This window comes from Pseudopodoces humilis, chromosome 12 (assembly GCF_049639895.1).
Source record: "Pseudopodoces humilis isolate 2021_Gansu_Grassland_sample_001 chromosome 12, ASM4963989v1, whole genome shotgun sequence".
NCBI classification, from domain to species: Eukaryota; Metazoa; Chordata; class Aves; order Passeriformes; family Paridae; genus Pseudopodoces; species Pseudopodoces humilis.
In genome coordinates, this window is record NC_142211.1 from 8,879,059 (window position 1) to 8,902,689 (window position 23,631).

General features: G+C 37.2%; 1 protein-coding gene across 4 annotated transcripts in view; it reads left to right on the forward strand.

Moving 5' to 3' along the window:
• The window catches only part of LOC148183342 (zinc finger RNA-binding protein-like), a 47,964-nt gene extending 25,239 nt beyond the window's left edge, over nt 1-22,725 (forward strand). For all 4 annotated transcript variants that reach the window (XM_088061429.1, XM_088061431.1, XM_088061432.1 and 1 more), the window contains 12 exons: nt 33-226; nt 1,641-1,760; nt 2,724-2,869; nt 3,260-3,422; nt 5,605-5,810; nt 6,057-6,207; nt 7,642-7,783; nt 13,836-13,933; nt 14,727-14,822; nt 19,504-19,615; nt 19,722-19,819; nt 21,255-22,725. In XM_088061429.1, the coding sequence (XP_087917555.1) occupies nt 33-226; nt 1,641-1,760; nt 2,724-2,869; nt 3,260-3,422; nt 5,605-5,810; nt 6,057-6,207; nt 7,642-7,783; nt 13,836-13,933; nt 14,727-14,822; nt 19,504-19,615; nt 19,722-19,819; nt 21,255-21,434 (1,706 nt within the window). In that variant the 3' untranslated portion in view covers nt 21,435-22,725. The remainder of the gene's footprint in view (nt 1-32; nt 227-1,640; nt 1,761-2,723; nt 2,870-3,259; nt 3,423-5,604; nt 5,811-6,056; nt 6,208-7,641; nt 7,784-13,835; nt 13,934-14,726; nt 14,823-19,503; nt 19,616-19,721; nt 19,820-21,254) is intronic.
• The last annotated feature ends 906 nt before the right edge of the window (nt 22,726-23,631 follow it).

Sequence of the window (23,631 nt, forward strand, 5' to 3'; positions counted from 1 at the left end):
AAAGTTAGAGATTTAACTTTTTTGATTTGTAGGTGGTAATAAACTTCAGACAACAGGAAGTAAACTGGAAGATATGAAATCATCTGAAAGTGTTAAAGCAACAGCTGCTGCTACAATACAAACACAGGAAGTAAAACCAGACACAGCAGCTGAACCAGTGACACCTACGACTCTTGCTGCCTTGCAAAGTGATGTCCAGCCAGTGGGCCATGACTATGTGGAGGAGGTATTGATATGAAAACATGGATTATTTTTTAACTATTATATGGAGAGAGGTTCTAGTACCTTCATCATCTTTGTGGCCTTTCATTGGACTCTCTCTAGTATGTCCATGTTTCTCTTGCACTGGGGAGCCCAGAACTGGACACAAGACTACAGGTGTGACCTCACCAGTGCTGAGTTGGAGAGGAAGGATCAGCTGTCTTAACCTGATAGCAATACTTTGTTGAATGCAGCCTGGGATGCCATTTGCCACCTTTGCAGCAAGGGCACATTGTTGATTCAAGTACAACTTAGTGTTCACCAGGACCCCCAGGGCCTTTTTTGTCAAGCTGCTTTCCAGCTGGGTGGCCCCCAGCATATATTGGTACATGAGGCTGTTCCTCCCCAGATGCAGGACTTTGTACTTCTCCCTGTTGAACTTCACAAGGTTCCTGTCAGCCCATTTCTCCAGCCTGTTGAGATCTCTCTGGATGGCAGCTCAACCCTCTGGCCTATCAGCCACTGCATTCAGTTTTGTGTTGTCAGCAAACTTGTTGGGGGTGCACTCTGTCCAATCATCAGATCAATAATGAATATGTTAAACAGAATTGGATCCAACATTGAGCCCTGGGGTACACTGCTAGCTACTGGCCTTCAACTAAATTTCATTCTACTGATCACCACCCTCTGGGCCTTGCCATTCAGCCAGCTTTTGATCCACCTCACTGTATGCTTATCCAGCCCTTACATCAACAGTTAGTCTATGAGGATATTATGGTGAGACTGTCAAAGGCTTTACTGAAATCCAGGTAGACAACATCAACTGCTCTCCCCTCATCTACCAGGCCAGTCACTTCATTGCAGAAGTTTATCAAGTTGATCAAGCATGACTTTCCCTTGGTGAAGCCATGCTGACTACTGATGATGATTTTTTTGTCCTTAATGTGCCTGGAACTGGTGTCCAGAATTTGGTGCTCCATCACCTTCCCAGGGATTGAGGTGAGGCTGACTGGCCTGTAATTCCCTGGGTCCTTGAAGATAAGAGTGACAAGGCACTGAACCTGCAAAGGCTTGTGCATATGTTTACATTTTTGTATTGTGCATGTTTCTTTTGACCTCAGTGGGGCATTCTTCATGTAGGTGGGATGAGATATGTGGATGAAATCTGATGTAAATTTTTCATCGTTTGTAATTATTCAACTCATTATGTTCGGGCTCAAGTTTAAAGCTGTGGAAGAACTTTGTTCGTTACCAAACACAATGCTGTGTCTGTCAGAACTGAAAGTTCTATTTTGCCTTTTTTCGATTCCTGTGTGAATTTTTAAGCATCTTTTGAGATGGGTAGACATTATCTGGTGTCACTGAATTTGATTAATTTTTAAATAGCTTTTGTTAAAAAAAAAATAAAGTAAATGTGTTTTATAACTTTTATTTTCCAGGTAAGAAATGATGAAGGAAAGGTAATCCGCTTTCACTGTAAACTTTGTGAATGCAGTTTTAATGATCCTAATGCCAAAGAGATGCACTTAAAAGGGAGGCGGCACAGACTTCAGTATAAGGTTGGTAGAAATGCTAATATTTTTATCTGAAAATCTATCAGATGTCAGCTGACTGATTACATGTTCTTATATTTAAAGACTAGTTAGAAGTAGGTGCTCTGAGTAAACAGCATATAAAAAAAGCTAGAAAAATATATTTCTTAGGGAGTATAGTCTTTAAAGTTGCAACACAGACTGAAACTGCATTTTGGTTTGGGTGTTTCTTTAAGCATTCTGAACATTGCTTTCAGGCATTTTTTTTCAACACTAAAATATTGTACAATGTGTGCAAGCAATAGTAGGTTCTTTGTTGTTTACCGTAAATTTTGAATGCTCAATGTTTTTGGCAGGATAAACCACATAAACCCCTTATGGGGACATTTGAGAAACAAGTATTTGCAGACATTTTAGTCATGAATGGAGAGACACCTATAGTGACACACGATGTACATTTTCATTATTATCAGTTTATATAAGAATTTACTGTGGTCACAGGAGATACAATGGGCTTTGCATAATCATGAAAGAGATGAAAGAAGAGGAAAAAATGGCCAGAAAAATGTATTTAGTGACTTATGATTATGCTCCAGTATGAGGGACCCTACAGGAACAGGGCATCAGGAAGCACACTGCAGTTAAGATGAAATGGGTTTTTTTCAGGCTATACTGTAATCATCCTGCTACAGAATGAACAGCAAATTACTTAGTATTTCATGTAACATTTTAATCTTAGATAGTTTTGTTCTCACATAGCTGAAAAAGGAATTCATGCTATATGTAGTACATTGCTGTTTCTTTCCTTTAAAATACCGGACACAGATTTTTCTTCTTCAGCTGATCATTCAGTGCAATTCTAAAACTGCATTTTTCTCCCCTTGATTTTATTGTAGACCAGTAGTGTGTGCTAAACATGTCAGAAGAACTCCGTAACCTTGAGATGATAAGAGTCAAACCAATGTTTCATTTGTTATTTTTCTGAACTAGAAAAAAGTAAACCCAGATTTACAAGTAGAAGTAAAGCCCAGTATTCGAGCGAGAAAAATTCAAGAAGAGAAGATGAGGAAACAGATGCAGAAAGAAGAATACTGGAGAAGGCGAGAAGAGGAAGAACGCTGGAGGATGGAAATGAGGTAATGCATTCTGTTTTATCAACAAATGAGTCAAAGTTGCAGTCAGATTACCTATAACTCTTCTTCTGTAATTATTTATTTTGAATACTTGTTTTGGGAACTCTACTGTCTTGTTTTAAATTAAGTTGTCCTTATACCTCAGTTTTTTTGGGGTTTTGTTTTGTTTTGGGTTTTTTGTTCAATCCCTCTGAGGAATGTCGACTCACTATAATTATTTGTTATGAATTCAGACCTGCTTTCAAAATAACCATTCATTTTAGATACCCTCTGGAGTTCATTGGTATTTGTTCTTGATTACTAGAAATGAGTTAGTGAGAACATCCAAGAATTTATTTAGAATGGTTGGAAGTATTAACTGCTATATAAAGGGGACATTTTGATGCACTTCAGGAGATATGAAGAGGACATGTACTGGAGGAGAATGGAGGAAGAGCAGCATCACTGGGATGACCGTCGTAGAATACCAGATGGAGGCTATCCTCATGGTCCTCCGGGACCTCTAGGCCTGCTGGGAGTTAGACCAGGAATGCCTCCTCAGCCCCAAGGACCAGCCGTGAGTTTCTTAGCTTGAGGGAAAAGAAATAAAGAAATACTTACCAAGAGGCACAGTTAAGAACTATAAATTATTCAATGCTACTTCAGTTGTCTCCAGCGTTTCTTAATAAAGGATATGGAAAAGTGAAGAAAAAATTTTATACTAATGAAACTGTAGATGGACCTGTCTTTCAAAATAAGCCCACTTCTATGACAAAAGGATGCCTTGAAGACAAATATTTTCTTCTGAAATACAAGTCACTCTGGATTTGTGTACTACTTCTTATTTAATTGCATTATATTTTTATTTATCTAATTGTGGACAAATGTATGGATAAAAAGTGGTTGGATCATCAGTCCCAGAGGATAATGGTTTAGTGGTGGGCCCTACTCTACCTGGAGGTCAGTAAACAAGTGCAGTGCTGCATGTGTTTATCCTGGGATTTATCTCATTAGCACCTTATTAATGATCTGAAAGGTGATGGAGTGCACGCTCATCAGGTTTGCAGCTGATATGAAACTGAATTGGTTCTGAGTAGGGAGAACAGTTGATACCTTTGAGGGCAGGGCTGCCATCCAGCATGACCTAGGCAGACTGGAGGAATGGACCAATGGGAACTTTATAGAATTCTGCAAGGACAAATGCCTAATGCTGCACTTGGGAGGGCATAACCACTTGCACTGAAGGGCTGGGTAGCAGCCCTGCTGAAAGGCATCTGGGGTTCTTGGCAGATAGTAAACTGAATGTAAACCAACCATGTGCCCTGGCAGCAAGCAAGGCAAATAGCATCCTTGGTGATATTAACGAACCTAATCAGTAGATAAAGGAAGTGATCTACTTTCATGAGACCCAAACTGCAATACTACATTCAGTTTTGGACTTTCCAGTACAAGACAGATGCTGATAAATATAGCAGGTTCAGTGTGTGGCTACTGGGGTCAGGGGTCTGGAGTGTGCCCTGTGAGGAGAGACTTGAGGGATCTAGGCCTGTTCAGCCTGGAGAAGAGAGCGCTTCAGTGGGATGTAATAGCCTTCTAATACCTATACGTTATGAAGACAATGGAGCCAGACTCTTTACAGTGAGAGGATGAGATATACCAGCTGAGACAAAAAAAATGCAAACTGAATACAGGATTTTTTTCTTTTTTCCTCCACACAGATGTTGTGAAGCTCCATCTTTGGCGGTTTTCAAGAACCGACAGGATGAAGCTCTGAGCAACATGATATAGTCTTATAGCTGACCACGGTTTCCACAGGAGGCTGGACTAGAGGACCTCCTGAGGTCCCTTTCTGTTTGAATTCTTCTGTGATTCCATGAAAGCAATCATGGATACTTTATTTTGTGGCAGTATGCAAGTATTTCCCAGTTAACAGAAAGACAATAGATATTTATGTTAGGGAGGTACTTTTGATCCTGGGATGTCCCAATTAGTTTATTTTTTATACATCTCATGTTGTTTTCAGATATGATTGATTGTGATCAGTATAAGTTATTAAGGATATTTCAGTTCACGTTTCCTTACATCTCAATAATTTGAGGTTTGAATATTCTGTTGTTTAGCCACGTTTGGTTTCTGGTCACACATCACCTGTGAACTTGAAAGTATATCATAGAATTATAGAATAGTTTGGGTTGGAATGGACCTTAAAGATCATCTAGTTCCAACCCCCTACCATGGGCAGGGACACCTTCCACTAGACCAGGTTGCTCAGAGCCACATCCAACCTGGCCTTGGACACTTCCAGGGATGGGGCATTTACAACTTCTCTAGGCAACTTGTTCCAGGGCCTCACCACCCTCACAGTAAAGAATTTATTTCTAATATCTAATGTAAACCTATCCTCTTTCAGTTTAAAGCCCTTGTCTTTTTACTACATGCCCTTGTAAAAAGTTCCTCTCCAGCTCTCTTGTAGGCCCCATTTAGGTACTGGAAGGTGCTCTAAGATTTCCCTAAAGCCTTTTCTTCTCCATGCTGAACAGCCCCAATTCTCTCAGCCTGTCTTGCTAGGAGAGGTGCTCCAGCTCTGTGATCATCTTGGTGGCCTCCTCTGGACTTGCTCTGGTAGGTCCACATCCTTATGCTGGGATTGCCAGACCTAGATGCAGTACTCCAGGTGGGGTCTCATGAGAGCAGAGCAGTCACCTGCCATGACCTGTTGTATACCCAAATTTCAGAAATGTGCTTTTTCATCTGTTTAGCCTTTACGCCGCCCTGACTCTTCTGATGACCGCTATGTGATGACCAAACATGCAGCTATATATCCAACAGAGGAGGAACTTCAAGCAGTCCAAAAAATTGTTTCTATTACTGAGCGTGCTTTGAAACTTGTTTCTGACAATATGACTGACCATGAAAAAAGCAAGAGCAAAGAGGGAGATGACAAAAAAGACAGTGGTAAAGACAGGTATTTTTTTTTCCTTATTATTTTAAAAGAATTTTATGACTTGTTTCTAAAGCCGTTTTATGTTTTTCCTTGTACTGTTATCAGTGCTTTCAGGAATTCTGTTCCCTTCAGATTTTGATATGGCATATGTCACTGTGGGCTCAAGAGTATATGGAATACTGCTATTTAATTTAATTTTTCTATCTTCATGTTTAGTTTTATGATTTTTATAGTATTTTAAATGCAGCTTTTAACTATAATTCACAGAGCTTTGAAAGGAGTTTTACGGGTGGGCGTTTTGGCTAAAGGCTTGTTACTACGTGGAGACCGAAATGTCAATCTTGTTTTGTTATGTGCTGAGAAGCCTTCAAAGATGTTACTTGGCTTTATTGCTGAAAGTCTTCCCAAACAACTTGCAGTAAGTAATATTTAGATTTTTGGATTTGAATTTTGGTAAAAATACTGTAAAAGTCTGTCCTCAAGTCAACTGTCTGTAGGGCTGACTATGTTGCATTTCATAGTTCAGGTACAGTTTCTTTTAATTTTCTTAGTGTTTGTATCTGAATTCAGGGACTATGCTGCATGTTTTTCTTTCTGTATATTACATCCATACAAGTGTCTAGGCGCTTGTGCTAGCAGTGTAGTATCAATCATCATTTAATAGATTTCCTTCAACTGGGAAATAGAAATGAGCAGAAGAAAGACTATTATCCAGTTACCAGCAATGATAGAGGTAATTGGTGTGGTGTTACAGGAAGCTAGCACTGCCTAAAGGTCAAAGTTCTCCATTAATGCCAGTCTCTTTGTACTTGTCTTGTTTCCAGTTTGTATGTGTCAGTGCTTTGTAGTCCCAGAAGTAGTTAACTAAGTCTTGTGTGTGCTTTTTTTAATTTGGCACAAAAAAAAGTACATGTAGTCTTAAACCATTCAGCAAAATTCATATAAACAATTTGCTGTATTTCTACAAGAAATGAAAGTACAGAATAAAGTTTTTAGCTTCGGTGCTCTCTACTGAACAAAGCCTGTCCACTATTGTTACAGGATGCTTTTCACAGCATTAATACTTCAGTGCAGTCTGGTAAAATATTCAACAGAATCAGTGGCATGGTAGAAGCACTAGCAGGATCAGATTAATTAAAAAGTAATCTTGGGTTTGCTCTTGTTTGAAATAACAGAAGAAAACTTAGAAACTGCTCATCTTGGTCTGGCTTTGTGGAGAATTCACTTGTCCCTCTAGTTTGTGGAAGAAGGTGATAAAGGTGCCTACAGCTTTATTTTGGGGGTATTTAAAGTTATTAAATCTAGTCACAAGAAGCAATTCTGAGTAACCACCTTGTTACTCTTACTATTTTTTCCCCCCAGTGTTAATCTTGTCCTTTGCTCTCATCAGAGGATGTTGTGATAGCCAAGTATAGAATGTGACTTGCAGTACTCATCTTGTAACTGGGAGCTTGAAGAACCACCACTGCATCTTCGTGCTTTTTAAAGGCTCCTATGTTCCAATAAGAAAAATATTCAACTGGCATTTGAAGTGGCACTGAGGCTTTTATGTATCTCAAATGCTGTCAAGATTCTTGTTATGTAATTTACTTATTATATGAATTTCACTTTTTTTTTTCTCGTTTGCACGCTTGGCAACTGCTGTGTGTTTTCCTTAATGATTTGGAAACAGTATGCAAATCCATATATATGTATTAATTGTGTATACTGTTGTTTCTTTGAATGCATAGGTGTTTGCTTCATATAATTATATTGCTTTCTGCCTTTCTGTTAAAAAAGGCTATGATGAAATCCATTTTCTTCCCCTTTCTTGGCCACATGCCAATAGAAATTTCTGTTTCTTGATATTTAGGTAATAAGTCCTGAGAAATATGATATCAAGTGTGCAGTCCCAGAAGCAGCAATAATTTTAAATTCATGTGTGGAACCCAAAATGCAAGTTACTATCACACTGACGTCTCCAGTCATTCGGGAGGAGAACATGAGGGATGGAGGTTGGGAAGTTAAAGATATTACTTCTATCTATTCTGCTTAAGATGGCATTGAGATCCTAGAAGGCAACATGCTGGCATAACTAATGTACTAGATCAAAACCTTGTTTTTCAACAAGAAGTCTTGGTAGAGAACAATTTGCTATAAAAATGCTTATACGATGGATTTAATTTTTAAAAATTCTAATTTAAAGTCCAACCTCAGCTTTCTGGAAAAGGTACAAACTTGATTTTTTTTCCCCTCTCTTATAAAATTATAGGGAAAACTAAGTATTTTATAACAAGTGGCTATAAACTCACTTTCTAATGCAGTCCTGCCCTAAAAAAAAGATCACATTTTCAAGTTTTAGCTGGATAAGTATTACCATCATTTACATATTCCAAATAGCAGCACCACTTAAAATGTACTTTTATAATATTTTTGATGGTAACAGTGCTTACAATTTTAAAAGAAGATGTAATTTTTTCCAGCACTCTGAGGTTGCTTTTTGATCTGGAGTGATTTTTGAATGTATTTAGGCTCCTGATATTGCAACCAGTCTTCTATCCAACTGGCAAACTCAGACTAGGAAAATAAGAAATGGCTTTGTCATTTCAGCTGTAGCAGAAAGCAGAGTTTGTAAATAAAATTACATTTCTGAAGTTCACAGTTTCTCTGGTGCCAGTAATGTTGCTTTATGGTCTGTTTTGTAATGCTTTCCAAGCTTTAAAAGCTTTTAAGCCAACAAGCATGGTTAATGTTTACAGTACACTGGTCCCTTTTGTTTACGGGTCAGATAAAATTAACTTTTGTTTCCTTTTAATCCTGTATTTTCATAGTTGAAAGAGATCATGGCAAACAGGGTTCTGGTGTTTGACAGTGAACCTACGTATAGCAAATCTGAGGCTGTCTTAACACTTCTATGCAGGTTGAAAAAAATTGTATGTATGTATGCTTGTGTATATATGTATTTATATAAGCCACAGAGACTTTTTTTATTTCCTCTCATCATTACATGTCCTCTAAATTACTTGAGATTTTTATATTGCATTAGTAAATGTTCTGTAGCTAGGACTAATGCATTGTAAGCAAGCTGTCTTAACAAAGTCATCTTACATAATCAGAAAGAAAAATGTCAAGATACTTTCTCTAGTTTGGATGACTTCTCAAGAGTCTTAAAGAGTGCTTTGTACATGATTTATGAGCTTTACATATTATTCCTAGTTATAAAGTCTTTGTACATATACTGTCACACCCAACCAGTTTACTTGTTTTTTGAAAATCTTAAGTGTAACATGACTTTTAATTTGTCTGTGCTGAATCAGACTTCATGTATTATTTAAGCTCATAAAGAATGCTTTAAAATATTTGATTATATTTGATTATTATACATTCAGCATTAAATTAAATTAACCTTAAACACCATGTTTGTTTATTAACATACTGTGAAAAAGCGCAATACTGATCCTGCCACAATACTAAATTGCCATTTTCTGGCCTAAAATTCTATGATGTAGACTAAAAAGAAAACAAATTTCAAATTATTATGATCAATCCCTTAATTTATGCCACCTAAAGGGAACAAATCTGTACTTTTGTCTGACCCACACTTCAGTTAAAATTAGTTTATTCACTGCTGGAGTACTGCCTCTAGGCAAGCAAATTCAAGTTAGATTTCTTTTCAAGACACTGAGCAGTATAAAAAGTTCACTTTTGAAGCTGGAGCAAATAGAAGACTGAATTGAAAATTATTGCAGCAAAGAAGGCCTTATTATGAAGACTTCTGCTTATTTGCTGCAGAGTAATAGTGTGTTTGTGTTTTTTCTTACTGCAGCTCCTCATGCTCTGTGTCTTACAATGGTTTAAAGTTTTCTTTTTTTTATTTTTAGCCTGCAGTTTGAGTAAAGATGAGACTGAGACTCGCATGAAGAATAGAAACATGTTTGATGTGTAATAATCCCATTACATGATAAAAGGCTAACAAAAACCAAACCAAAACCAGTGTGAAATAAAATTGTTAACTACATAGCTACTGTTCCTTACAGTATTGTGCATTTGACAGTTTACCAAATCTGATATATTCAAAGGGCTCTAACCCAGCTTTGCAGTCTTTCCTTCAACAAACAAAGTGTACATATTTATAAAAGCATACATATATATGTATGCATGTGTGTTTTGTTTTTTTTTATCTTTAGCTAACAGCCCCAGTCCTAAGCTTTCTAGCAAGGGGTCTTGATTCCTGTCAGGGATTGCTGCCAAGACATCGGAAGGATTTTTGACCAAGGTTTTCTAAAGCTCAGTGTCACACCTGCCATACTTTACAAAGGAGGGGTTTGGACACATCGTCCTAGCACCTACTGTTACTTGGGTTTTTTTCTTTTTGTCTTTGTCTCTATCCTACAATTAAGCAGTGTTCACACTAGTTTTCAAATAGTTGACTGGGTAAAATATATTTTGCATAATAAAACTTAGTCAAATCGATATGCCTGTTAACTTTTAATAACAAAGTAGTGTGGACACAGCATGTCTAACTGAAGATTAACCCCTTATATTTAGGGTAGTAATAAAGTTATATAGGGTAAGAATTTGTGCTTGTGTTTTTAAAATTAATACAACTTTTTTTGTCTTAGCTCAACAGGGTGGTAGGTTAGGCATCTAAATTTAAAGACTATTTAAGGGGTTAATCCTGAAATGTAAAACAGATGCAAAAATTCACAGATTAAGTATTACAAGAATTTCCTTGATACATTTTTTTGCAGTTAGTGTATTCTCAGTGCAATGAGATGTCTTACAAATTCTTAGTCATTTTAAGTTTCAAGGATATCCATATGATGCCTAGTAGTAGCACATTTTAGATTGACATTTCCAGCACTGAGTATGATTCTCTTCTGTGAACTTAAACTGTAATTCTTTTTATTAAAATTATTTTCCAAATTGAAGTTTTTTGGAGCTAGAAGTAATTGGAGTTTCAAATTATATAGTGAGTTAGTGTGATAAAAGTTTGCACAGTATAATCTATTCACACAGTAGCTTTAAAAGACTGTAAAAAATTGACTGATGAGACTACTAGACAGAAGAGACACATTTTTAATTTCTCAGCCTTATTTTGCCTTCTATTTTCCTGCTGTGCATTTTCTCTAAATTTTTACTTGTTTCATCAGTTATCTTACCTGGCACCCCTCTTGTATAGGTGTTAGTTTGATTTTTGTTTTGTTTTAAATGAAATGCTACTTTAAATGTCTTAATTTGCTGTGTAAATACCTTGTTGGTTCAGTTATTCTTCTTTCCACTTTAACATATAGTCCATAAGTTTAAACATCTGTTTGAGAAGATACCTATGTTCTTAGCTTTGTTCTTATTTTGAAATCCTCCTCCTTTTAGCCCCATGCAGAGCAATGGGACTATCCTATTAAAAAATGCCCAAATCTGAATGGAGTACTTCAAATTTAAGTTTTACAAAGCTATAGAACCATGTTCATTCATGGCTTTTTAGTTCTCTCTAAAGTATCCTACTATTTAAGGTATCCTACTATTTATTTTGCATTTGTGTATAAATAGGTGGTTTGTGGGCTGTCTCTCTGCAGCATCCCTACTTGCTGGCATGTTTCATGAGACTATAACTTCTATTCTCAGAGTTACCTAACTTTATATCTTGCTGTAGTAAATTATATTCCATTCACCAGCTCCTGTGAAATGAATGCCATTGAGTGAAGGCTTTTTCTTTCATCTTGTCTGGTTTATCACCAGTTATGCTAGCAGTATACTTTGTCACTAGTCACTATAGCCATTTTCATAATTAGTAAAACAAAATACTTTAAAAAGTGATCATTACATTATATCCCTACAATTTTTAAAGTAACTTGAAGGTACGATTTCATGTTGTTCAGTGGTTCCAATTTCATTGATTTAAACCATTTCCAAAAGGGCCTTGTGGTCTTTTCCATTTTGGTAACAAAGCAATCTGCTTTGTAATTAATCCTTTTCTGAACATTTAAATATAAAAGATCTACCATATTTTAGAATAATAAAATAATAGAATCATTTAGGTTGGAAAAGACCTTCAAGATCATCAACTCTAATTGTTAAACTAACGCTGCCAAGTCCACTGCATCTGCAGTGTCACATCTATACTTCTTTTAAATCCCTTCAGGGATGGTGACTCAGCCACTTCCCTGGGTAGCCTCTTCCAATGCTTGGCAACCCTTTCAGTGAAGAAATTTTTTCTAATATCCAATCTAAAACTCCCCTGGCACAACTTGAGGCCATTTCCTCCTGTCTTATTGTTTGTTGCTTGGGAAAAGAGACCAACAACCACCTTGCTACAGCCTCCTTTCAGGTAGTTGTAGAGAGTGACAAGGTCCCTCCCAAGCCTCCTTTTCTCTAGGATAAACACCTCCAGCTCCCTCAGCCACTCCTCATAAGACTTGTCTTGTTTTGAGGGACCCAAAACTGAACACAGGATTTGAGGTGTGGCCTCACCAGTGCCTAATAGAGAGGGATAGTCACTTCCCTAGTCCTGCTGGCCACACTATTGCTGATACAATCCAGGATGTCATTGGCCTTCTTGGCCACCTGGGCACACGCTGGCTCATGTTCAGCCACTGTCAACCATCACCCCCAGGTCCTTTTCTGCCAAGCAACTTTCCAGCCAATTCTTCCCCCAGCCTGTAGTGCTTCATGGGGTTGTTGTGACCCAAGTGACCTGGCACCTGGCCTTGTTGAACCTCATACCACTGGCCTCAGCTCATCAATCCAGCCTGTCCGGATTCCTCTGCAGAGTCTTCCTACCCTTGAGCAGATCAACACTCCCACCCAACTTGATGTCATCTGCAAACTTACTGAGGGTGCACTCAATCCCCTCATCCACATCATTGATAAAGATATTAAACAGGACTGGCCCCAGTACTGAGCTTTGGGGAGCCCCACTAGTGACTGACCACAAGCTGGACGTAACTCCATTCCCCACCACTCTCTGGGCCTGACTGTCCAGACAGGTTTTTACTCAAGAAAGAGTGCACCTGTCTGAGCCATGGACAGCCAGTTTCTCCAGGAGAATGCTGTGGGAAATGGTGTCAAAGGCTTTACTAGGTCTAGGTAGACAAGATCCCCAGCCTTTCCCTCATCCACTAAGTGGGTCACCCTGTCACAGAGGGAGATAAGGTCATTTAAGCAGGACCTGCTTTTCCTAAACCCATGCTGGCTGGGCCTGATCCCCTGGTTGTCCTGTATGTGCTGCATGATGACACTCAAGATGATCTGCTCCATGACATTCTCTTGTACCAAGGTCAGGCTGACAGGCCTGTAGTTCCCCAGATTCTCCTTCTGGCCCTTTCAGATAGTCTGCTTTGGTTTTTTCTTTTTCTTGCTGAATCATAAGCAGTCCCTATTCAGATCCTTCCTTTCATCCTGGATTATATTGGAGCACATATATAATGAATTAAAGAATTTATATGAGTAAGATAAAATATTAAAAAGTAATGGAACTCTTAAAACTGAAGACAGTTTCATATTCCTTTAGTTAGTTTTTTTAAATGCAAAATAATTTCTATTTCAAGTTTAAGGTATGATAAAAATAACATTACAAAATATCTAGTGCTTTTAAGTGTTGTTTTTTTTTATATACTTTGCTTTTCTTAAAAAGAGTAGGTCCCAAATAGCATGTGACCATTAAAATTTTCATGAAACTAAATGTGAATATTTCTACTTTGTTAAAGTGGATTTTTTAGTGTTCCTTCTGTCTTGTGGTCTCTGTGCTGGTGCACTGTGTCCAACCATTCTTCCTTTGCTATTTAATTTTAGGGGATATGTTTTTCCAGTGTTAGCTTAAAGAAAGAAGTACTATGTATTGCATAATCTGCAATGCATTTGAAAATAACCTGACAACTAAAGTTTAATAGGATTCTACACAATCTTCATACTGGGTTAATGCCCTAATACTAATTGAATGACTTTTATTGAACAACTACATTTGTTGTTCAAGGGTTCAAGCTTTAAATGGCATGTGTGACATTGAAGCTACTTTAAATGGTCAAACACCCATTCCTCATTGCATTTTGCCAATTCAATCCATTTTAGATGTAACCTCGGGTATGGTGAAAGACCCACCGGACGTCTTGGACAGGCAAAAATGCCTTGACGCTCTGGCTGCTCTACGCCACGCTAAGTGGTTCCAGGTTCGGAACATCATTTTATTTTCTTCTTGTAGCCTTATGAGAGATTAGTTCAGTTGCAATATAAATGTTTAACTGTGTGAAAACACTCAGTGTTGTTCATGCTAATGATACTTAATATTTTTCTGGTCCCTGAATTTAAGTGTAGAAGGTAGAGTAGGGAGGAACTGCTTTATGCAGTTATTGCTCATTTGATGTTTTTTTTTTCTTTTTCTGGTCATCGAGAAGGCGATGTTGAAAGCTTGACTCACTTGGGGTGTTATATTGTATATTTGTTATGTATTCCATAAGGCTGCAGAGTAACTTTGCTTTAAATAATGGAATATATGTTTAAAGCTTTTGTTTAGATTTAAGACTTTTTTTCCTATTTCTTTAAGTGTAGGGAACGGAAGGCAAGAAGCAACTGTTTGGTTTAGTGACTTTGTATTCTGGCAAAGGCACAATAAAGAAACCAAACAGATTCCCTTCACCTTTCAGTCTCTATACCTATTTCTTAGACCTTTATTTTTAATATAGAAAAATACTGTATTTATTGTTGCAGGTGAACATAGGTCAAAGTGTATAGAGGATCAAGAAATGTTATTCTTGTATAACCTGTGCACTTTGACTTCTATCACCTTAAATTACTAACCCTGTATAAAATACTGCTGTAAATGGCAGCTCTTAGAATAAAGTTGTAGAATAATTTGTTTCAGTCTTGTATCTGAGCTTCCATTGAACAGCGGTGTTTTAGTCTTTCAACAAGTCTTATTTGCTGTATATGCTGGGGTTAATTTGATTTTGTATTGCTCTCAAGGCTAGAGCTAATGGTCTGCAGTCCTGTGTGGTTATCATACGTATTCTTCGTGACCTCTGTCAGCGGGTTCCAACTTGGTCTGATTTTCCAAGCTGGGTGAGTAATGTTCTTTTGAATGAGGCTTTTTAATGCACATTGGGGTTTTTTTTGATTCACTGCAAATAAAGCATGGGAATGTGTTACTACAGTTTTTAAATTTAGGTTTTTTTCAAGGAGTAATGTAGGGTTTTGCTTGGGTGGTTTGTTAGTTGGTTGTTTTTATGGTTTTCCCCAAGAAACAATCCAGATTACCTCTAAAATTTTAATTTTTTGTGGTTTTGCTATGTGGAGCTGAAAACTTTTTTTCCAAAGGAATTTTCTTGTTGTTTAGAATTCTTTGAGGGTAGCATTCTTATTCTATATTTTAGCATTTTTTCCTTTACTCTGTATCAAAGAATCTATTTTTTTGTTACACTCTACTCTGAATTGCTTGGACTTTACTGAAACTGGTAGAAAATGATGTCAGCTGTGCCCAGATAGCTCTGTTATAGCAGGCTACTTGAAAGAATAAATCACAACAATTCCTGCAGTCATTAATATGTTGTTTCTGCAAGATGAAATACCACAGTACTAGTCTATGTATGTGTCACCATTGGCATTTTAATCAGTATCACTTAGACACAGCTCTCTAGGTTGTAACTGGTTAGCTATCTCAATTCTTGAAGCTGGGTGGTTTTGGAGCATTCTTTTACATTGGCTATCTTAAATGATGCTCTCCAGGAATGCAACTTGTGTTACAAATATTAATAAATGTTCAATCTGTGGACTGCACAAAGTTAGTCTGAACCAAAATCTCTGAAGCATATATATGTGGAGGTAAATTCAACTTTGACTGTTTTGTTTCATAGACCAAATACTGTTGCACTGTGCTGCTTCCTAATGTAGACTTTTCAGTTTTGGCAGGAAGAATGCTAACATTGTCAAGACAGTTATAATAGTTGGCATTATTTCAATGAGAAATGTTTTACAATTGTAATAAGCTTGCTGACCAGAAAAAATGTAGAGCAATAATTTCTGCTTTTTAAAATATTTAAAGTAAAAAAAAAATAAATTCCAATTTCTGTGCTATACTTCATGAAAGATACACTGTACAAATACAGTTTAACAGAAGCTCAGAAGTATCTAAGTACCCTCAATATTGCTTACTAAGTAGCCAAAGAATAAACCCAGGCATACTTTTAGAAAAGTATCCTTTAAAATATTGCAACACACAGCAGGCACATAGATGAAGAACAAGGAATGTTGTTTCTTATTTCTCATAATATTTGTTCTAAGGCGCAGCCAGAAAGGAAGCAATGTGTCACAGAATCACAGAATGGGTAAAGTTGGAAGGGAGCACAGTGGGTCATCTGGTTCAGCCTCCCTGCTCAAGCACAGGGTCATCTCAGAGCACATGGCACAGGACTGCATCCAGATGGATCTGGAATATCTCCAGTAAGGGAGACTACACAACCTCTCTGGGTAATCTGTTCCAGTGCATGGTCACTCACAGAATAAAGTTCTTCCTTATATTCAGGTGGAACTTCCTGTGCATCAGTTTCTGCACATTGCTTCTTGTTCTATTGGTTGGCATCACCGAGAAGAGCCAGGCTCTATCCTCTGACACTCACCCTTTAGGTACTTATAAACACTGATGAGGTCTCCTCTCAGTTGCCTCTTCTCAAGGCTGAACAGGCCCAGTTCCCTCAGCTTTTCCTCCTAAGAGGGATACTCCAGACCCTTGATCAACTTCATAGCCCTCTGCTGGACCTGCTCCAGGAGCTCCATGTCTCTCTTTTACTGAGGAGCCCAGAACTGGACACAGCACTCCAGCACACCAGGGCTGAGTAGAGGTTCAGCCTCCCTGATCACCTCCCTCAACCTTCTGGCAACATTCTTCCCAATGCACCTCAGGATACCATTGGCCTTCTTGGCCACAAGGGCTCTGCTAGCTCATGGACAACTTGTTGTCCACCAGGACCCCCAGGTCCTTCTCCATAGAGCTGCTTTCCAGCAGGTCACCCCCAGCCTGTACTGGTGCCTGGGGTTATTCCTCCACAGATGTAGGACCCTGCACTTGCCTTGGTTGAATTTCAGATGGTTCCTCTCTGTTCATCTCTCCAACCTGTCAAGGTTCTTCTAAAGAGCAGCACAGCACTCTGGAGTATCAGCCACTCCTCCCAGCTTTGTGTCATCAGCAAACTTGCTGAGGAGGCATCTGCCCCTTTGTCCAAGTCATTGATGAACACATTAAACAATACTGGACACAGTATAGAACCTTGGGGGACACCACTAGTGACAGGCCTCCAACTAGACCTTGTGCCACTGATCACAACCCTCTGGGATCTGCCATTCAGCCAGTTCTCAATACACCTCACTGTACACTCATCCAGTCCATACTTCCTGAATTTGCCTATGAGGATTTCATGAGAGATTTCAGGCCTAGGTGTGTCTCAGTTCTCTAAAAGTGCTTCCTGACTTGCTCTTGTCTCTGAAAAATGGGAAATAAACTCTCCAACCACTATGCTAGGTTAGAAAGCCAACATTACTTTATTAGCAGTGCTGGATACGTGGGGGATTCTTCTCAAAGCATGCATGAACAGCAACCTAACAGACCAGGTTATATTCCTGAAACTAATGCATATTCATCACATTTCCTGAATACATGCATATATGCTAATCATTTCCATGGACTTGTTTGGATATGGTTCTAGATCTTCTGATGAATCTTTTCTCTTTCAGAGTATCTCAAATATATTGTCAGGTCATAACGTACTTCTCTAGTCATTCTTTGCTCTGACACACAGTCGTTGTTCTCAAAACTAAGACATCAGCTAATACATATTAATCACTGATAGAAGTAAACAAGGAAGTATTAGCTGGCACAAAACTTATTAATCACAGATATAGGGAGTTAATACAAGGCCACATTAATCTCTGGTATTTGCATAAGCACTGTATGGTACAAAACTAAACATTAACCACAAATACAGGGATCATACACTATTGTGCTAAAGTTAGAAGAATTTTCCAACATCTGCCCCCACTGCTGCATAGACTTCTTATTAAAGAAATTTAACTTGTTCAGTAACACTCTTGGTACCCAATGCATTGCCAGTGCCATGAATCACTATTGAAATTTGTGTATTCAGTTGTTCTTTTGGCCTGTTGGCAAAGTCTTACTGACAAAAAAAATAAAAGACAGATTTAAAATATAGTTGATTTCTGACAATTACAGATGAAATTTTGTAGAAGAAATATATTTTTCTAGACACAGAACTTTTACTGACCTGTATGCTAGAAGCCTGTTACAAGCCAGAGATGCCAAAGCTTTTCAAAAAGAGCCTAAGTAGTTTTAATAATAGAAAATAGGAAATCTAAACACACACATTAGGATCACTCTCTTTATATACCTAGAAATAAAAACTAAATTAGAAGAATTGTGTCAAGTTCCTGCAAGTTAGAAGGAACCAATATTCAAGGTTGATTTATTTTTAATTATTTTCCAAACTTGAAATCTAGCCCTTTGGGCACATAAACACTGGGGCATCATAATTCACATTTTCCTATGATTAAGTTGAAGACTTTAGTGTATTGAATGAGGATCCAAAAGAACTAGACTTGTATAAATGCAATAATGTGATCTGCTTTTTTTCTTTCTTGCTGTATTTTGCTTCATACTTGAAAACAACTAAATTATTGCTAAAACTCAAAAGCTTGACCCTGAGTGATACAGTGTAAGTACTAAAATACCATGTTCAAGAATTGAAATTTGTCAGTTAAATTGAGCTAAAATAGAAAGGAATAGGCACCCTTAGTGAGTGATTGTAATCAGCACTGCCTGTAGTTACTTGCATGCATTAGAATGGACATTTATTCTTGGAAAATAGAAGGCAACATTGGAGCAACTGTAAACTTGGGAAAGGAACCAAAAAAATAAACTAAAAATCCCACCAAAAAACAAGAGACACATATTGTTTGAAAATAAAACTTGCCAAGGAGGTGGTATTGAAACATCAATTTAATGCTTACTTTTGCAAAAATCTTTTATAGTTGGTTTGGTTTTTTTTATTCCCTGGAAAAAATAGTGTCTAATAAAGGCAAACAATGGACATAGTCACAGAAAAAAAAAAAAAGTGTAAATTTTAGAAAACCTTTTTATCATCACATTTTTTTTTACAATTGTTTAACATCTAAGTTAGTGTTAGCCTATAGCCAGGAAACAAAAATTGCAGTGAACTTCAGTTTTGCAAAACTCAAGAACTAGTAACCACTTAAATGTTAAAAGGTCATTAAATTTTTGATACTTTAGGTTTCTGCATTCTTGTAGAAAAAAAATTCTCTGTAGCATCCTGTTAATTTCATTAGATGAATCAAATTCATCATTTCATACTGTGTGCTGTTTATTCACATGGCTGACAGATTCCAATGACCCACCATGTTTCATGCTCTCAAAAAATGACTGGACAAGTTCTCCAAGTAGGCTACTACTGTATAAATTTCTAAGAAAAACTTTGGACAACTTGTCATGAGTAGCAGCATATCAGTACTCAATACTCAATGTTAATCTTACAGTAGCTTTCTTTTTATTAATTGTTAACAAGCATCTGATTTTTTTTCATTTTAACTGAAAGTGTTCTGTGATGTGCAATATCTTTCAAAATTTCAGTGTCAAAAGTTCTGTATTGAACAACAGTAGTAGCTTTTCTTTTTTTAATCAGTCTTCTAAATTGTCTGGATTTTCTTATTGTTCTTCTAGGCTATGGAGTTGCTTGTGGAAAAAGCAATTAGCAGTGCTACTGGACCACAGAGTCCTGGGGATGCACTAAGAAGAGTTTTTGAGTGTATATCTTCAGGAATCATCCTTAAAGGCAAGTTGCAGTTGATCAGTGTCTGTATACTGATGTTTAACTAATGTAAAATCTGTAATTTTTATTGAAATAAGGCAGAGATGTGCTACTAATTAGCCTGTTTTAGGTGGTCCTGGCCTTCTGGACCCTTGTGAGAAAGATCCTTTTGATACACTTGCTGTAATGACAGATCAGCAACGAGAGGATATTACTTCAAGTGCACAGGTAAGGAAAAGTAGGTGTTAAGTAAGTAAATTTGATGGATAGTATTTTGGGGTGGGTGGTTGGTTGATTTGGGGGTTTTTTGGTGTTTTTATTAATGGAGCTATATGATGGACATGAATTTTCTTTTCTTAGAATGTAGTCCAGTCTTTCAAATGATCAGTATTAAGCTAGGCAATAAAAATGTCACAACAGAGAATGTATACTAGTGTTCATTTTTGTACTAAAATTAACATTTTCCTGAAAAGTTGAAGCACTCCCATCTACAAATATATAATCTCTGTAAAGATGCTTACTCTACAGTAGTATGTTATTAGATTTAAAATTGCATTGATATTTAATATTTTATAAATTGTCCTGGTTAAAGGAAAATTTTGGGAGGAAACCTCTGAAAGGGTCTCCTGTAGAAAGCAAATTTCAGCAGCCCCTCCCCCAACCAGTTTGGGAGAAAAAAGTCTCCTCGGAGAGAAGTGGAAAAAACTGTTTATTTAACAAGCAAAGTACTCACAAGCATGAAAAAATTAGTAATATTAAACAATGGAACCTCTCACTGTTCTGAAGAGATGGCAAATTCAGAAAGAGTCCTTCTGTGGGTGTGGCTCAGTCTCTCCAGGGCTCAGGCCCAGCGTGCCAGGCCCAGTGTGCAGCTTGGGGGGGCCCTGGGTGATTCTCCTAATATCCTGGACTGGAGAGAAGCTGAAGAGTCCCAGAAGAAGGCACAGTCCAGGGAAAACCTTTCTTGCCTTAGCTAATGAGGAAAACAAGCGAAAAAACCCAAGGAAAACTCCCTCTCACTGCAAAAGCTGAGAACTCCGAGAGCACTGAGCTCTTATCTGTCTTGCTGTCCGTGCTAGGCAGCACAGTCCATGAGAGTGGAATTCTGGGAGAGTAAAGCAAAGCTTTTGCAGACAAACTGCACACTGCTTCTCCCTCCCCTTCGCCCTCTCTGTCTCTCTGGGCCTAGCTTAAAACTACAGGACCCATTTCTGAGCAAAAAGACAGTGGAGATACCAGCATTATAAAGTCTCCCCAGGAAATCTGTGTAAGCTTAAATTTTAATATTTATTGTATCTACTTACAGTATTAGCTATTCATGCTTGCAGCTTAAGAGTTTATTGACCCTACCTCTTCATTCAGTCTTTTTGCTGAAAATTACTAATGCATATTGGGACACATGACAAGCCTTGGCTGCTTCAATTCAAGTCCAGCAGCTAAAACACATGTAATATTATTTTTAAGTTAATATGTTGTATTTTGTATTGAAGCAGCAAATGGGACATACACATTTTATTGTGTTGACTTTGTTGGGGGAAGGAAGAGAGGATAATAAGAGCTAAAGATAATATCATATACCACTAATGTTCTTCATTAATTGTTTGATAAAGTATTTTAAATTGACATTTGTTTCCAACAGAAATATCTTCTATTCTTTTTCTAGTTTGCACTGAGACTCCTTGCATTCCGTCAAATACACAAAGTTTTAGGAATGGATCCATTACCACAGATGAATCAACGCTTCAGCATCCATAATAATCGTAAAAGAAGAAGAGACAGTGATGGGATTGATGGGTTTGAAGCAGAGGGAAAAAAAGACAAAAAAGATTATGATAACTTTTAAAAATGTTTGTCATTAGTGCTAAGACTGAAGGTGATAAAAAGTCCATTTGTTGCCTTGCTTTTAAATGGATAAAATAATGTATGTTTAAAATATGCAAAAACAACTCAGTAATTAGATTTGTAAGAGAAAAACATAGCTCTTCTGTGAGATTCTGAATATTTTAATGATATACTGTATCAGACATTATGGATGGAAAGACTGCAAATGGAAACTGTCATTGAAAAAAATAGTGTTAAGTTTATTCCTCATTACATTTTCTTTAAATGTGTTGCTAACTTTAGTCTGCATCTCTCTCTTGTGCATTGATTTATCTTAACTGTATTTAATGCAGCATTTGTGCATCTGTTCCTATGTGTATTTTGATCACTTTTTTATTTAGAAGGTTTTTTTGTTTGCCTTTGACACTAGTTGTATAAGTTACATTCTGTTAGCATAAACTGTTGCAATTCATATTTTACAGAACTTAATTTCGTAAAGTGAGACTGCAGGATTATGTTTTTGCTTTTGTTTTCCTAAATGTGAAGGGGTTGCAACACATAATTATCCTGCCATTTGAGTTCTCAGAATTAGATGTTTTTGCCAACCTTGTGGCATTTGTCTCTTTAGTGTGATATAATGTGATATTAAGACAAATTTTTGTTAATCTAATCAACTTTGCTGTTAGTTGTGTATTAGCAGTATAAAAGCTAATATATACAATATGGTCTTGCAACAGTTTTAAAGCAGCTGCATAATTGATCAAAGTTTTGCATGATGTTTTGAGGGTTTTTAATACAAGAGCTTTTAAAACTATCATTTCAGGTTAAATGCATAGGTCTTTCTATGATTGACTTTGTGACATAGCAAGGTCAAAATATAACTTTCTGAATTTCCTTTCTCAATATACAAACAGAAGCAGGCATTTCCCATTTAGACATAGTAATTCTTTTCAGTCCACTTTGTTGATATTAATGCCTCTCAGCCCTTAAAATACCCATTTGTCATATCAGTGCCTGTAAGGGTATAGCTATTTCTGTATAAACTCTCAATGATTTTTTTTTTAATAATTCAAAATTTTAAAAGTTAAGTATAACTGAAAAAGTGAACATTATTAAAGGAAAAAAGTAACCCTGAAAGTTGTTTGATGTATGCCTATGTCTCTTTCAAAAAGCTAAGTATAGCAGTGGTGTAGTAATGTTACACCATACTGTTGATGTATGCTCTAGTACACAGATGTGATTTGTTGTCACAGCACTACTGTGGAATATGCAACTAAAAGCTAAAATGTATTAAATTACTAAAATTCATTATACACTTGAAGTTTCTCTCGTTCTGTTCAGTGTGTATTATGCTTTGTTGCAAACCCATAAAACTTGCAGATAAACAGACTAACATTCTGGTAACTATTGATGGCTGTAGGGGCGTATCACACATTACAAAGACTATTTGTTATTTCTGGTACAATTAAAAACCCTTTTTGTTCCATTTTGAGGTTGAATTTATCTTTGACCTTTTTAATAAATACCTCTTGGAGTAGGGGGGATGTCTTTGTTTGCAATGCTTACTACTAAGAGCATGGACCTGTGAAATAGAAATATACAGTATTTTAGAAGAATAATCTTAAGGAAATATATTAATAGTGTCAGGAAAATTAATCCACAAACACCAGAGGCTTTTGTCCAAAAAGGAGACAGAGGAGTCCTTTTACTTTATTCGAATAAAGGGAGAGGCCATGGGGCATTCCCCTGGGGTCTCAAATTTTTGGAGGGTGCAGACTCCTTTTTATCCTAATTCCCAGCTGTATGTCCCTTCTCTCTTTCCCCATAGCCTGAGGTACTTGAGAGGTACAGACTTCTTGGAACGCCTGATACCTGAGACACCCCCCCCCCCCCCCACCATGTATAATCCCCTTCTTAATTCTTAACTCTTGTGGAATTTTATGGTGTTTCCCCAGTGTCTCTTTCATCTTTCAGTAGAATCCATCCCATTGTTTCTGTTATCTCTCAGTGATAGTTTCATCTTATCAGCAGACCCACAGCTTGTTTGTAAAGACAAACCCATCATTCCTCTCAATAGTATTCTTCAAGCATTAGAGTGCAGTTTTAAAAGGAGTGGTTATTAGTAGTTGTCTGGGTTTGAAAAGACAGGTGTCTGATAAGGAAGGCAGAAACATCCCCTGAAAGGGAAAAATTTAACCCCCTTCCCCCCAAATTATTAT